The following is a 16,918-nucleotide window of genomic DNA, read 5'->3' on the forward strand; positions in this document are numbered from 1 at the left end:
GAAAAGACAAGAGAGAGAGAGAGAGAGAGAGAGAGAGAGAGAGAGAGAGAAAGAGAGAGAAGGAAATGATGAAGGGAAAAATAGGGAGAAAGTGGGACAAGGAACGGACAAGATAGAGAAAGGAGAGGGAGAGAGAGAACTGAAAGAAGAAGAAGAAGAAGAAGAAGAAGAAGAAGAAGAAGAAGAATTGAGTCCGGAGGTAAGATAGCGGGACATTTCTCATCTGAAGATGAAGACTCTTGCGGCAGTCAGAGTTCTTATCTATCATACAACCATCGCTTTATCAACATCAAAACAGAAGTACAATGCTTTTCACGAATGATAACACGAGACACGTTCAAACCACTATCCCATTCAGAGAAACAACCAATATTGGTTCGCGTGGTTGACTTTAGACCCGGAGTTTAGTGAATCTAGTCCAACTCATCGAGCCAGGCAGAGCTCGAAGTGATATTTGTGACAAGCAAAATATCACAATTCACTCTTTAAAGTCGCTTTATCTGTATTCTTTATCCTAAACAGATAAGCTTCTCCCATTAGGATTTTATCCAGATAATAAAGTCATAGGCTTAATTAAAATGACCCTCGGTACTTCATTCTCATGTCACAATCACATGCTACCTCTTGAGAACGCTCGGAGACGTCTCTGAGCATGCCCGAGGGAAACACGTGGCTGTAACTAGACATTGTGTACTTTGGCCTGAAAGAGTACTACAAGAAATGAATAAACAACTAGATAGATAGGTAAAAATACTAAATATAGCATGTAGGTACTGTAATTTCGCGAAGTCGAATGCTCAAATGAGAAATGCTCTAGAAATAGTAAGAAATGGAAAAAGGAAAACGTAAAGAGGAGTAATAGTGAAAAACATAGAGAGCAATAGTAACAAGCATGTTGAACAAGAATATTCAAATGATTGAAGCAGAGAGAATACGGGAGAACAAAAAAGGGAGAATAATAAATATGAAAAGACAAGATAGAGCTAGAGAAAAGAAGGGGAGAGGAAAGAGAAATGGAGGGAGAGAGAATGAGGAAGTGAAGAACATCATTAGTAGAGATCTTAATGAGGTCATAACACTAAAAAAAAACTACTCAGAAATAATAAACATGGCGCTGTCGATTCTTTTTTCTGTGTCAAAAAAAAGAACAATTTGTTTACGTGGCGTCGACTTCAATGAGAATTCTGGCAGATTGTTGTAAGTAAGCAAGCCATGCTCATAATGTAGGAAAATTACGTTCCAGTAAATAATGTTTGAATAGAACATGAAGCCCTAAAATTCCGAAGGCACACTGGACTTTTTTTATACCCAATTTTACTAGTGAAAAGAAGAAGAAGTAAAAAAAAGCAGGCCATCAAAACTCTTGAAAAACGAAAGCTCCCTAGTCCCTACATCTCCAAACGAACTTTTCCAGATTCACGAGGCCATTAACTCGATAATTAGGAATTATGATTCACACTTATAATAGGCAATAGGCTCATATGAGTTTTAAAAGCCTACTATAAAAAAGGGCTTGTTGGAATAAAAAAAGCCCATGTTCTTCTTAGGCCTTAAAAAACCAAAGTTAAAAAAGCAAAACTTTCCTTTTTAAAACGAAAGTTTCATATGAGTACTTTCCTACCTATCTAAATAAAGTTAGGAGAGCAAAATAAATTAAAATCATCAGTACCATTTCTGCCAATAGGCTTTCTTCCTATCTACTCTTTCATGGGCATTTTGAAAAATGAGTTGGTACCTAATCAAGTTGATTTTTCATATTTTGTAAACTTCTCCTTGGACCGCTTGGGAAAAACAGGAAAATTACACCGTACCTATGTAGCTTACAAAAATTTAACACACGGACTGAATAGTTAGTCTAAATCCCATAAAAATAATGTCCACCAGGTGAAAAACAGAGCATTACGTCCCACAATAAAAGACATTTGGGAAAAGATTTTTTCAGATAAATAAGGATGCCTACAATAAAAATAAAAAAATAAGTAACAAACCCCCAAAAAACCCTTAAAATTTATCTAGTTTCAACCGAAACGGTACATATGAATAAAGCCAATTTGAAAACGTATAAAAAGATGTCGTCGTGGGGAAAAGAGACTTTTTTCAAAGCGTCAGTAATTTATACCTGGGATGATGGAGTTCATATTTCCCTTCGCCACAACCCTTGTAATACCGGTAGGTATTTGCATGAGCTATAAAGTCAATCGAAAGTAAGGGATAATCCTAGACACATAAAAAATGTCCCATGTCATAAAGATAAAGAAAACGGGAAAATATTCTATAAGTTACAGGGTGTGTCATAGAGAAAACTGACAAGCTCCACAAATCTCTCTCTCTCTCTCTCTCTTTCTTTCTCTCACTCTCTCTCTCTCTCTCTCTGTCTCTCTCTCTCTCTTTTATTGTGGCCAAATTCTCAAGCAATGTTGAGGGGAAAAAAATCCATACCTCAACCGACAATAGGAGGTGAAGTTGGCACATCCACTACAATTGAAAATGCTATTTGACAGGGCCTGGAGAGGAAGAATCTTTTTGGCACTGAGTGACCCTGTATATTTTGGTGTCATGAACTTTTACACAAGGAAAATGTTGACATCATACTATGAGAAAAAATTTCACTTTTTCCCTTGAAAAAATTACTCTCTCCCTCTATCCCTCCCTATCACTAGGTAGTTTTTCCCTATTTTATGTATTTTCCAAAAGATATTGTCATATTTCTCTGCCTTTTTATTCTGGAATTTCTTTCCATCCCTTTTTAGTCCGTCCTTCCTTTATTATTACTAATAATAAAAGGTATAGTGGACGGACTATTGTATTCGCTTCGGTGTCGTCTGGGAAGGAAAACAGGATAGGAGAAAGCCAGCCGTTCCGAGAACGAACATTATCCCATCAGGATAAAAAGGTAATTATTACTACTAACTACAGTAACTACCCGACTACGGGCTACCTACTCAAAAAAACCTCACACATCAAGAATAGGACGAGGGAAAGCCCAAATCAAACAGATGGTCACCTATCGAGATACCAATCACGAAAAACGTTGCTTACCTTCGGTGAACCATTGAGAAGTGAGAACTGATACGTTCAACGTGCTATATCGACAAGTGCACAAAGAGTCTTGGCGTCTCCACTATTTTTTAAACATTGCACATTGCATAATCAAAAGAGTAACACGGCGTTCATACAATTTTTTTCTACCTTTTCAAAATTTCACCGTTCAAAAACTGCCGTAAGCAGGTAAGCACCCTGTTCATTACAGTCATGCTGAAACCAGAGCTCAGACTACCAGAACAAAAACGGTCGAAAACAAACCATTTTCAGATAAATAAGATATGAAACTGGGTCAGAGAAAAAAAACACGGTGAATAAATACGGTGCCCGCTTTGCACGAACCGACTAAATTTGTTAACAATTATTGCACAGACAAGTACACCAGGTTTTTCTGCAGTGCATCCTGATGACGTTCGAATTGCAAAAGTAGAAATTAATTTTCTGCTCCGAGGAGCAAAACCTAGGGCGAACTTGCAACTTGCAAACTTACGACTTGCAATCGAGAGTTATTTTTCGTTCAAAGAAAGGAAAAATAACGATTTTTTGGTTGGTAGATACTGGGTACCTACTTACTTAGTTCAAGTTGTGATCAGGAGAAAGAATTCAAGCACAAAACATCTTGAACTTTTTTGACGTTTAATTTAAAACTGATAGCAGTCGAGCGGTGACCTCTTGGAAACTTTCGAAGAGCTTTCAGAAAAGGTGAAACAAGTGATAAAGTTCCAGCGAAGAGTTTTTGTCCCAGAAACGTCCAAACTTAAGAGTGCTCTCGTAGGTGCTATAAACTTATTGATATTATGAGTTTTGTATGTACATAGATGTCAATATATTGTATATTAGGTACTCGTAAATATGTACATAACCTAGATCTCTTTACCACTCCCCAGCATTTGCTTCCGACTTGGAAAACAACGAAATAAAGTCAGTCCTTCAAAGTCTGAAGTTTAGAAATGTGAAAATTTTTAGAAAAAGAACCTCATTGGAACTTTTCTGAAACTTCATTGGAACATTTCGCCGACCTACATTTTCTAGATCTCCCTTTTCTCGCCTCTTGGTCCTCAGAAAAAATAGTAAAGGCCCTTTCTAAGAAGGCCCAGTATCTAGGTACCTATATTAAAATACCTATAGGTACTTTAAAAAACTGTAATAAAAAGAGGAAGAATTTAAGAACCTGAATAAAATGAGATTTCGTGATCTCATGGGTGGAAGTCATCATTGAATTTGGAAGGGAGAGGGGGTGATCAATAGATAAGTAGGTAGGATGATTTACTTGGAATTCTTTCGGAAAAAAAGTTCTTTCAAAGTTTTGGTCTTGGGATGAAATCTAATCAATTATCTCTCCCTAAATCCTGAAGAGGTACCGTCCTTTTTGCTCCTTATTTGAGATTTTTCTGTCTTTGGAGAGGATTTCCATTGTTATTATTATTTTGGTAATTCTTGTAAAGCGGACAGCTTGAAATATGAGATTGAAGAACCGCATAGCAATATTATTTCTCCGGTTTTTTCCTTCTCCTCCTCCTTCTTCTCCTCCTTATCTTTCTTCTTCTCCTTCTTCTTCATGATCTCCTCCTCCTTGTTCTTTTTCCTCTGCTCCTCCTCCTCCTTCAAATATTTCTCTTCTTTTTATCTTTACTTTTTTTTGATTAGAATAATAAAAAATAATAATAATAATTTTTTCCTTCTTTCTTTTTTAGCCCGGGAAAATACTGTGGAAATTCAAGGAACATTTCTCCGTTCTGATTGGGTGATTTCGGTGGAGTAGAAATTTTCCGAATTTTCATTATCAGGTGTACTACCTACCACCTACGTAAAGATGTACTGAAAGTTCAAAAATTTCTTGATTATAGTTTTCTTCTTTTCTTTTTTTGCTGAAGGTATTGTAATAGATACAAAACATGAATAAAACTCAAACTTCTGTCATCTTCATCTTTTTCTTCGCCTTTTCCCGTATACAGACGTGGGCGGCGTTTTTCGTCAGCCTCTCAATCAGCGCTAACTAGGGTGATTGCTTTGGGCTGACATTTGGTTTTGGCTACAAACTTTACGACTGGATGCCCTCCACAGCCCCACTCAATCTTTGCTATTTCTTTAGCAAGGGAAATTCGGACTGGTCTACCCCTTGTTTAACGCCCGCCAGCCAGACAATTTAACGTTCATCTCCACTAAAAAATTGACTTTAAATTTAATTGAAAAACAATTAAATTTCCTTTTATTTTTGCTTTCAGAAAACTCCATGGATGACATAGGCAGTCCGATGCCAGCCCTCATTCTGATCCACGGAGAAAGCTACGAATGGAACTCAGGCAACCCCTACGACGGCAGTATCCTAGCTAGCTATGGCCATCTGATAGTGGTCACTGTTAACTTTCGACTAGGAGTTTTAGGTAAGTTAATAATAATTGTTTAATTTTAATTTTTTAATTTTTAATTTAAAAAAAATAATAATTTTTAATTAAAAAATTAGGTAAGTTAATAATTGTTAAAAAAATTAATGAAGGCGTGAACGACCTGGTATTCCAGAGTTAAAGCGCCACAAAGGGGGGGGGGATTCGCCCAACTATATTAGGTACTTTCCTTCCTGTAGGATAGGTATAGGATAAGGAAAGTAAAAACAACTTTTTTGATTCAGGGGACCCTAAAACGGACATTAATTTCCGCCCATTTCCCAATTGTGAAAATTTGCACCAATTTCAACTCATTCTCATTACTTCGTAATACCTAGAAAGGAAAAAAAAAACACCTTTTCTTCTGACGTCAAACATAAATGAACGCAAAAGATTAAAAATAGAAAAGCCTTTATCATCGCTCTTCATCGATAATATGTAGGTAAGTTTAGCTGAGACGATGAGAGTAACATGAGCTCTTCATTTTCAAGCACTCCTAAGGTGTGTAGAGATCCTATCAATTTTGACGCTGGAAATCTATGGTGTTAATGACTTTTTGAGAACAGAAACCCCCCCACCATCAGAGTCGTAAAAAAATCGAGAGGAAAAGGTAGGAGAAGAGGCAGAAGGAGGAGGAAGAGACGAAGTAGGAGAAAGAAGAGGAGGAACAGGAGAAGGAGAAAAAAAGAAGAGAAGAAGAAGGAATAGGAGGGGAAAATCTCCACAGATTCGTAATTAAATTGGCCACTAGACTCTCTTCATAACCTAAGAAGAGGAGGGGAGGTACTAAGGGGGGAAGGGAAGGGGCAGGACTAAAGGGGGATAGGGGCCAGTACTGGAGAGAACTTTATTAATTTTATTTTAGGTAGGTAGGCGTTACCTTAACTGATTTATATAATCTCTGGATAAGTTAGTAACAGATAGATATGTACCTAATATTTTAGTCAGAAAATTGAGCCGAGTACCTATATTTCAAAAAACTACATTTTGATTTTTTTTTTTTTTGGACAAACGTTGTTCTTGACTTTTTCATGAATCAAGATGGTGAAGATTGTTTTCTTTTCTGCCAGTAGATTTTCATTCGGGACGACTGGTCTGCTTTTCGTTCTTCCGTCCATTTGGAGTTTGGTGCCTGTTCCTTTTGATATAATTGTTCAAGTTTGTATTTTTACAGTAAAAGATAAGTAGGTACAAGTTATCCATGTAAAGTTTTAAAATAAAAATATAGTAAAATTTAATGTACCTACCTATATGCCTTTTCTACCTAACAATATTTAGATCAAGGTCACATGATTCAATTCCATATCCATTTCCAAGAGCTGGAAAAAACATTATATTTTCACAGTCCAAAAGATTTTTCCATCAATGATTTCGGAGCAACGACGAAGTTACGTACCTAATTCAGAAGAAAGATTGAATTCAATTCAGCAGATAGCAGAAGAAAGATTGAGAAAAAAAGGAAAGTGAGGAAAAGAAGGAAAGAGGAAGATACAGAGCAAAAAATCAGGGAAGGAGCGAGAGGAAAGAGCAGAGAGGGAGAAAGAAAAAAGAGCACAAAGAGAAAAAGGAAAGAGGGAATGAGAAAGAGAAAATAGAAGGAGATTGAAAGAAAGAGAGAGAGAGAGAGAGAGAGAGAGAGAGAGAGAGAGAGAGAGAGCGCAAGCGGTTTCATGGTTACAAACTTAACAAAATCCCAATTACACAAAAGATATCCACATAATACCATTGCCCATCAATAATTATAATGCCATAAAATCATAAATCCTTCAAAGTATGTACATAATACATACATAGGTACATAATAGATTAATTTAATATTATGTAAATTTGAGAGATGAAATTATTCACATATTAGAGAGAGAGAGAGGGAGGGAGGGTGGGAGGGAGAGAGAGAAAAAGAGATAAAGGAGGGGGAGAGGAGAGGTAGGGGGTGATGTGAGCAATATAAATGGCCAGGACAATAGAAAAGAAGAAGGAAGAGAGAGAGAGAGAGAGAGAGAAAGAGAGAGAGGAGGGAGGGAGTGAGAGAGGAGAGAGAGAGAGATGATTAGGAGAGAGAATGAGTGAATGCTGAATAATTTGCCGAATTTGATAAACAATTGTATCTCCGCCAGTAGAGTTGTCAAAATTTGTTAATGAGGACCTAATGAAATATTACGTATCAACATGTACATAGGTATTATGTATTAGTACATAAATAACTTGTACATATGTAAATATCTAGCTATTTGTAATTTTGTATATAAATCCGACCTCTTCAATCATGTATGGCCTTGAATCAAAATTTGAAGAAATTTCCTCATTAGATGTTGGTCTTGATCGGGGGCCGCAAGGACCCGTAATTTCTGTGCAGTTCAGTTCATTGTTGGTAAATATTTTTTGTTCAAAATTCCTGAAAATTAAAATAGCCCGAAAAAAACTAGACAGGTAATCGAGGACAGTACCCAAAATTTCAATCGTTTACCTCAAATAGTTCAAAAGTTATTGTGGGGTTGCTATGATCACACTGTAGAACACTGTTCCCTCTCTCTCTCTCTCTCTCTCTCTCTCTCTCTCTCCCTCTCTCTTTTCATGGCTAAGACCACAATCAGAGTTCAAACTTGGTTTAACACTCGGTTTAAGCAATCTGATTGGTCGATTTCAAACTTTTTGGCCAATCAAATTAACGTTTAATAATGACTTAAAGCAATTCATATTTTGGCCATAATGGGCATGGGGACCAATGAGGATCTAACGATGAACTAACCGAGCGGTTTTGTTTGAACATTTTATCAATATGGCCGCCTTTCAGTAGGGATAATTATTACACAGGGAGCGTGGAAAATTACATTATGAATGAAGATGAAACTGATGATAAACTAATGATTATAGGAGTGGCCATTGATCGAAGGAAGTAAATTTATAAATTTAACTCTAAAGTTTTCTCATAATTATTTTTGCTTTTTTTAGGGGTTTGATGGAAGGATCTGTAACTGCTAAGGTCTCACTGTCCCAAAAGAGAAGAAATTTAATACCGATTCGAAGTCCCGAAAGTGGAAAGAGAAGAAATACAGGTTAGGGAGAAAGCCAGCCTTTCCGAGAACGAACTATCTGTTTAGAATAAAATCTGGCCCGTTTGAGAATCGAACCCACGACCTAGCGCTTACGGACGGGACGCCCAACAAGCCAACCTTAAGGAGTGAACAGTGCAGAGTTGTTAGTGAAACAGGGCCCAGGCAAGCGGTTTCATGGTTACACTATATTAAAATACCTATAGGTACTTTAAAAAACTGTAATAAAAAGAGGAAGAATTTAAGTAGGTACCTGAAAAAAATGAGATTTCGTGATCTCATGGGTGGAAGTGATCATTGAATTTGGAAGGGAGAGAGGGTGATCAATAGATAAGTAGGGTGATTTACTTGGAATTCTTTTGGAAAAAAAGTTCTTCCAAACTTTCGGTCTTGGGATGAAATCTAATCAATTATCTCTCCCTAACTCCTGAAGAGGTACCGTCCTTTTTGCTCCTTAGTTGAGATTTTTCTGTCTTTGGAGAGGATTTCCATTGTTATTATTATTTTGGTAATTTATTGTTAAAATTAAATTAAAAATAGCATTTTGGATTAGATAAAAAAATACCTAGACTCTAGATTAGAAAAGAGGAAATTGAGATAAGATGACTGGTAATGAATTGCAAGACTTTTTTTGTCGAGATATTTAAGGAGACCTACCTGTCTCCTTAAATATCTAATCTAAAATTTTGCCTTTTATAGTGAAAGGGTTTTTTCATCATTCCCAAAGAAACATATTATTGGATAACTTTTTTCTAAAAAAAAAAGTTTATTTTTCATTTTTCTAATTAATTTTTACTTTCAATTTTAATTTCGAAACTTTCTATTTACCTAACAATAAGGAGAGGTAGCTTTCCTCGGCCATTTTGAAAAAGGAACCCTCCAAGGAATGACACAAAGCTCACTCTAACATTTGTCATACCAATATGGACAATGCCCGAGATTCGCCATTCAAAATTCGCTCAAATTTAAGAGTGAGCAAATAGGCACACCTATTAATTTCAAGAACGACTGAAGAAGTTTTAAGAAGAATTAAGTTTTCAGAAAAAAAAAAGAGATGAACATTTCACCGACCTACATTTTCTAGATCTCCCTTTTCTCTCCTCTTGGTCCTCAGAAAAAATAGTAACTAAGGCCGTTTCTTATCTCTCTCTCTAACTCCAACTCCTTTTCTCTCTCTTTCTTCCTTCTCCTTCTCTCCCCCTCCCTCTTCTCTCTCTCTAACTCATTTTCTCTCTCATTCTTCCTTCTCCTTCTCTCTCCCCCTCCCTCTCTCTCTTCCTCTCTAACTCCTTTTCTCTCTCTTTTTTCCTTCTCCTTCTCTCTCTCTCCCCCTCCCTCTCTCTTCTCTCTCTCACTCTCGCTCTCCATCTATTTCTCTCCCTGCCTTTCATACAACCCTTTTCCTTATCTATTTTTTCTTCTATCTTTTTTTTTCTTCTTTTCTCCGTGTATGTTTCCTCGAAGTAGCTATCTTTTTCTATTCCTCCCTCTCTCCCTTTTCTCCTTTCCCTATATCTCTCTCTCTTCCCTTTTCTTCTCTCTCTCTCATTCAGCCCACTCATTTTCTATTTTTTATCTCCTTGTATTTCCCTATCTCTCTCTCTCTCTCTCTCTCTCTCTCTCTCTCTCTCTCAATAAGGTTTAAAGATACACGTATCTGTATGTAATACTGCAGTTCGGAATGAGGCAGGGTAATTTTATATTCGGGATTACTAGACTCTCTCCTCCATCTCCCTTCCCCCCTCTCTCCTCCCTTCCTTCTTCTCCCCCTTCGTCTTCTCCCTCCCATTTCCTTATTCAATTCTGAATAGTCCCAGTAGATAGCTACAGTAAAATGTCTAAAGATGTAGATAAAGGGGAGTAGGAATAGTGGAAGAGGAAAGAAGGAAGAGCAGTAGGATATGACAAGGAGGACCTGCAAGATCGTTTCCTTCATAGACAGGGTCCAAAGTGTCCCATTTTGGTTCCCTTACCCTATTTCCCATCAAAAGATAGGTACATAATTTTATACTTTGAACTTTAAGAACTAGAACTATTAATATAACAAGTTTGTTACATAGATACCTATAGTACACGTACTACCACTATAGAATAATTCGAATAAAATTTAACTTTTTTTTTTTGACAGAGGGAACTGTAACTGTTATGGTCTTATCGTCCCTAACTGGAAGAAAGAAGGAAGAGGATAGGAGAAAGCCAGCCGTTCCGAGAACGAACATTATCCCATCAGGATAAAATCCGCCCCGGGCCGGAATCGAATCCGCGGCCTAGCACTTACAAGGCAGACGCGCTACCAACCAAGCTAACTAGGCTGGGAATTTAACTTTTAATCACCTATAACATAGTAAATTTATTTGTCCAGAGGCAGGTAAAACAAGGAAGAAGAAAATAATCCAAAAGATAACACTGTAACGTAGGTATACCTAAATGAAACCCTGTTTTTTCTTTCTACCTATAGAAGAAGGTCCCGGGATCGAATCCCACCATCGACAAAAATTTGTACTCGTTTCTCGATTGCAAATATTTCAACGGGTTACTTTCTGGTGTTCTCGTGTTGACCCAGCACCTAAATGGGAAGTATTGCGTCTCTTCTCGCCCATCTGATGAGAGGACGGGATGGGCATGCTGCGACACAGACCACATGCATCTAATGTAGCAGTTGTTTCATTTCTACAAAATAAAAACGGCGGTGAAACACTCATCTTTTTTTATAAAAAGAAAAAAATACCTATAGGTTAGGCTATAGGTAGCTGGTTAGGTAGGTATATATTTATTATTATTTCTCCTATCACATTATGTAGGTAGGTACCTACCTAATACCTGGCAGCTTTGTACCTTCCATTTTTATTCTACTTAGACATATTTCATGCTTTTCCGAGCAATTACTTCATACATCACGTATGTAAAACAAAATACACATTCTTTCATGTTAGGAATAAACTTTTACAACTTGCTTGTCGAACGAAATGGAAATTCAAAGAACTTACGGTGTGCAAGTCGCCTTACATAAAGAACAGGCCACTTGACAAGGGTTTGAATCGAAAGTTGCCTTGGTAAGATTTCTATGGACTAATACAATGAAGAAATAAATATTCAAAGAAAGAGGCAACATTTCATAAGGTACCTATTTATTATTATTATTATTATTATTATTATTATTATTATTATTATTATTATTATTATTATTATTATTATTATTATTATTATTATTAAACATCGAAAACTGGTGCATACAACATCGAAAACTGGTGCATACAACAACGAAAACTGGTGCATTCGACGAGCTTTTGTCACTGACATGGTACCTAAGCCTGATTTTGTCATAGGTATAATGGAATTTCTACCAGCGACCTAGAATATGAAAAAAATGTATAAATGTATTTATTTGTAGGTAAGTGTTATGTAAACTTGAAAAATTCTAAAAAGGAGCAAGGAAAACGCTCTGGTTCAGACGGATGAGAGAAGAATTCTGAACGAAGCAAGGTTAGTACCCCCTTACCTACATCCAGAGTGATAAAAAGTACATTATTATGACGAATAAGCGCAAGAAGAAGAAAAGGAAGAAGCAGAAGGAGAATACGAAGACGAACAAGACGAAGAATAAGACGAAGAAGAGAAGGAGGAGGAAAAAGAGTTAGAAGAGGAATAAAAAGAAGAAGAAAATGAAGAGGAAGAAGAAGGAGAAGAAGAAAAGGAAGAAGAAGAAGAAGAAGAAGACGAAGAGAAGTATTTTCTTCCTAGAAGAGTTAGACAAGGAAGAAAAAGAAGGCGAAAAAAGGCAGAAGAAGAGAGGAAGAAGAAAACGAAAAAGGAATCTATAGTGGATCCATTTTGAGTATGTTTCAATATTTTGATTCCTGCATGATGGTGTCGACACATAAAATGTTTTTTTCTCCTCCAAGTCTTTTCTCCACTCGACGTGTAAAGTGCATTAGAATGTCTTCTCGCACAAAGTGTGTCTGAATACTTATGTAGGCAGGGAAGAAAAAAAAAATAGAAAAACTTTTTCGCTGAAAGCTTTTAAGCCGGAGACATACAGAATGGGAGAGAAAATAGTGATACATCTGATACATACATGAATTTCGAGACGAGAAATGGACCATTTCTTCATTTCTATTTGAATACTTATGTAGGCAGGGAAGAAAAAAATAGAAAAACTTTTTTCGCTGAAAGCTTTTAAGCCGAAGACATACAGAATGGGAGAGAAAATAGTGATACATCTGATACATACATGAATTTCGAGACGAGAAATGGACCATTTCTTCATTTCTATCTAAAACCGCGGAGGGATTTTTTTCTTCTTTTTTTTCTGCAAACATCTACACACTCTAGAAGGGATCCAATTTATTAAAGAGGTTTGATAGAGGAAACTGTAACTGCTAAGGTCGCATCGTTCCGAAATCGAAGAGAGGTCTTCTTCTTCTTCCGCTTCTTCTTTTACGCTCGTATATTATTCTCCTACTCTGTTACATTTCAGTTGTTGCTCTCTGTATTTATTATGTTTGTAATTTTGTATTGTATTTCCATGTAAAATTGTAACATAAGCAAACGTACATTTGTATAAATAAATGCTTTATTGAATTGATTGAGGAAGACAGGGTAGGAGAAAACCAACCATTCCCCGATCACGAACATTATCCGTTCAGAATAAGAAAAGGACTAATTTTCTTCATATCTACCAGAAACCGCAAAGGGATCCAAATAAATTATTAAATGGGATATAACGGATCCAATCATTCACATACCTACATGACCTTTTCTCCAGAGCATCCAATGATCCAATTCTTTCCGAGTGGATCCATCTCACCAACTTCATTAAAAAATATTAAAAAAAATCTTTCATCTTGTTTTTACTTTCTAATTTCATCCATCTTGTTTTGCAAACATGACGTGGATCAATTTTTACTTTTTCCTCAACTTTTTACACGTGCTACCCTACGTATATTTTTTATTTTATTATTATTATTATATTATTTATTTATTTTTTTTACTCTTCGTGTAAAATTAACATCGACTTTCTAAAATAGAGAAACAAAATTCTCTCTCTTTTTTATGGAGATTGAAAAATGAATGTTATCTTATTAATCTTTTGTTGTGCAGTTATAAATTTACAGTTATAGTAGGTATTGCAAAGCGGTGCCTAGGAACATTTTTTTTTTTTTTTTTTCAAGTTATACCTAGTTAGCCATCTTTAGTAAGCACAGAGAGACTTGAGACTTTGATAAATCACCTACATGTGTACAAATGGGGGAGATGAGGGGGGTTGGGCTTTCAAAAGTTTCCAAAGTTCAACCTCGTGGTTTTGAACTTGGGATGTTTTGAATGATGATAAACTAATGATCATCATCTTGGATAGTGTGGTAAATTATCTGTCTGTAACGGGTTCGAGAAAAGTCAAAAGAATGTGTATTTTTTTTCCAATACCTATAAAATTGAATTCCCTGAAAAAAAAAAACGTGTTCCTGCATTTCTACGAAATGAACATGAGAAAAGACAATAAAAACCAATATCCTGAAGCTAATTCTCTAACCGTTTTGTCGCTATAGCTGAAAACTGCCAAAAAACGGTCGAAATCTGTCCCAAAGCGGTCAAAATTCCGCCAAGCGCAGCAACCATCTCAACCAAACGTTTTGTGTTGCATCCTTGTCACATTTGTGAATCTTTTCATGGCTAAGACCACAATCAGAGTTCAAACTTGGTTTAACACTCGGTTTAAGCAATCTGATTGGTCGATTTCAAACTTTTTGGCCAATCAAATTAACGTTTAATAATGACTTAAAGCAATTCATATTTTGGCCATAATGGGCATGGGGACCAATGAGGATCTAACGATGAACTAACCGAGCGGTTTTTGTTTGAACATTTTATCAATATGGCCGCCTTTCAGTAGGGATAATTATTACACAGGGAGCGTGGAAAATTACATTATGAATGAAGATGAAACTGATGATAAACTAATGATGAATGATCCTGCTGTGACAATATTCAACAAACTACAGGGTGTGTCAACCTTATTGAACTGAATACAGGGTGGTATATTGGTTCCTAGAAGATTGTACTAGTTGTGGATAACCGTCATATTCTTGTCAAGAAATCTTGTCCAATTTTCCAATCGTCCACTTTTCCAAGCATTATTGATTTCTTTGTTGATATGAATCACTTCAATGTTGATTATTCGTACATAGTATGTAGGTATTATCTATTTGAGTGGAGAGAGAAATTTTTTCTTCTTTTACTCAACATTTTCGCAACAATTGCAATTATTCGCCGAATGAGCCTGTAATATTACAGGTAAATAATAAATTTTGTATAAAATACGTAACTGCAGCTCTGTAGGTTATTACGTAGGCACCTATTTTTGTTCGGTTTCTATGGGAGAAATCCTAAGATAAGCTTCCAATGGAGATTGAATTTTATGAGTAATGTGTATCTCTACATCTTTTTTTTACATTAGAGGATTATTCTACCTTTTTTACTTTCTATTGTATATAGAGAGATTGGTTGCATTTAATTTTCCCATACATTTTACGCCCATAGTTCAATTTCAAAAGCCAAAGCTTTGGGAAAATCTCTTCCCAGAATGAATTTCAATGAATGTAATATGAGCACATTATGCAGTTGATTTTGTGTACCTTTAAAATCTAGATCGTATACGTATTTCTATTATTTTATACCTGGAATCCTGTCTGGTTTAACATGAGACGGTAACTTTTATTAGAATTCTGACTGAATGTGGACGAGAAACAGTATTCCCAGAGGGTTCAGATTTCTAGAAAAAAATCCAAGCCCTGAATCCATAGTTCGGAAAAACATTATAAATCTAGAATCCACGTGTTATGGGTATTAAGGCGTTACGACGTGGCTTTTACATTTTTTACTTCCACAGACTACGGGATTAAAATTTTATAGCCAGTTCTGGGAAAAAACTAATCATGGGCCAGCAGATTTTAAAGGTCGATGCTTAATAGGACATAAACCCCTCGTGGCTATACTGTCATTAACCAAGTTTAACTTATCCTCTTCTAAATAATATGTGAGCTAGTTTAACGAATTTATAGCTTTTGCACTCTTTAGATGCCGGATTTAGATTTAGCATTCTTCGTTATGGCTTTAACGCTTTCAAGCACCAGTGTCTACAAGCTGACGTTAACCTCGCCTAGTAGGTAATTACCTTTACGTCTCTCTCTCTCCTATTTCTCTCTCTCACCACTATCAGTGATGACTTAATTTTCTTTGTGATGGCTTTATCACTCTCTGTAGGACGGCTTTGTCATTGCTTCTGACGACTTTATTATTCTCTGTAATAGCTTCAACACACTCTGTGATAGATTTATTATTATTATTATTATTATTACACAATTGGATCAAACTTTATTTACAGATGGTAACAAAAAGTATATACATATAAATACAAAATAAAGTTTGCAGAGAAAGAATTGAGAGGAGGGGTAAATGAAGGAGGGAGTTTGGGGGAAGGAAAAGATAAAGATGAGAATAAAGAGGAGAAGGAGTCCGTCCCTTATACCTTTTTATTACTATTGTAATAATAAAGGAAGGACGGACTAAAAAGGAAGAGCCCTTAGGAAAAAGAGGAAAAGAGAGAGAGAGAGAGAGCGTGAGAGAGAGAGAGAGAGCGAGAGAGAGAGAGAGAGAGAGAGAGAGAGAGGAGATGGAAAGCTATTGGAGTGGGCGTTTTTCGTAATGATTTTGGCATGAATTTTATTGCCTCTATAATAATAATAATACCTGCCTGTGGAACACTTTTATGGGTTTTTGATAATACCGTGGACGGTACCCAGTATTTTTATCTACGGAGAGTAAGCTTTCAATTATATACAGGGTGATGTTAAATTTAAAACCCTTATAATAGTTGAAAGCATCCTATCAGATATCCAGAAAAAAAGAGCCTTGAAATTCTGAACAAAAAACAAGATTTATTTTTTATACTTCAGGCCAGACAGGGCTCAAGGCTAAGGTAAGTGCTGAATGCCAAAGAGGGAAGCTAAGATAAAGTTGAGCGACGGTTTAGCAGCATACCAAAAAGCTCTATGCTCTTTGCTCTCCGCTTTACTCTGTTTTTAGCTTAAAACGGAAATGCTAAATTTGCTTACAAATAAATCGAATCTTTCTCATAGATATCGCGATTTTTCTGGGTTTTACTTTCAAACCTAAACCTGTGTAGATATGCCTGTAAAAAGTCACCCTGTACAATAAGCCAAAAGAAAGACACATGCGGGCACAAACTTTAATGTTTACTAGGTACACAATATTAGTATATCTATAGGAACTTACCTACCCACTTACTTTTTACTACACATGGTACCCTATACCCAAAGTTCTACCCTATACGAAGAGCTGATTATGATTTTTCTATACTGATGAAAGCTCTATTTATTTTTAATTAATTTTACCTGATAGCCCCTCTGGACAAAGGTTCCAAGC

At 36.2% G+C, this 16,918-nt stretch overlaps 1 protein-coding gene across 1 annotated transcript in view; it reads left to right on the forward strand.

The window, feature by feature from the left end:
- The first annotated feature begins 5,283 nt into the window (after positions 1-5,283).
- Positions 5,284-16,918, forward strand: part of LOC103524294 (neuroligin-2-like) — a 33,288-nt gene continuing 21,653 nt past the window's right edge. Inside the window, exon 1 of the mRNA XM_026833379.1 lies at positions 5,284-5,426. Coding sequence (XP_026689180.1) covers positions 5,297-5,426 — 130 coding nt within the window. The 5' untranslated portion in view covers positions 5,284-5,296. The remainder of the gene's footprint in view (positions 5,427-16,918) is intronic.

Source organism: Diaphorina citri, unplaced genomic scaffold (genome assembly GCF_000475195.1).
Source record: "Diaphorina citri unplaced genomic scaffold, Diaci psyllid genome assembly version 1.1 scaffold91, whole genome shotgun sequence".
NCBI lineage: Eukaryota > Metazoa > Arthropoda > Insecta > Hemiptera > Psyllidae > Diaphorina > Diaphorina citri.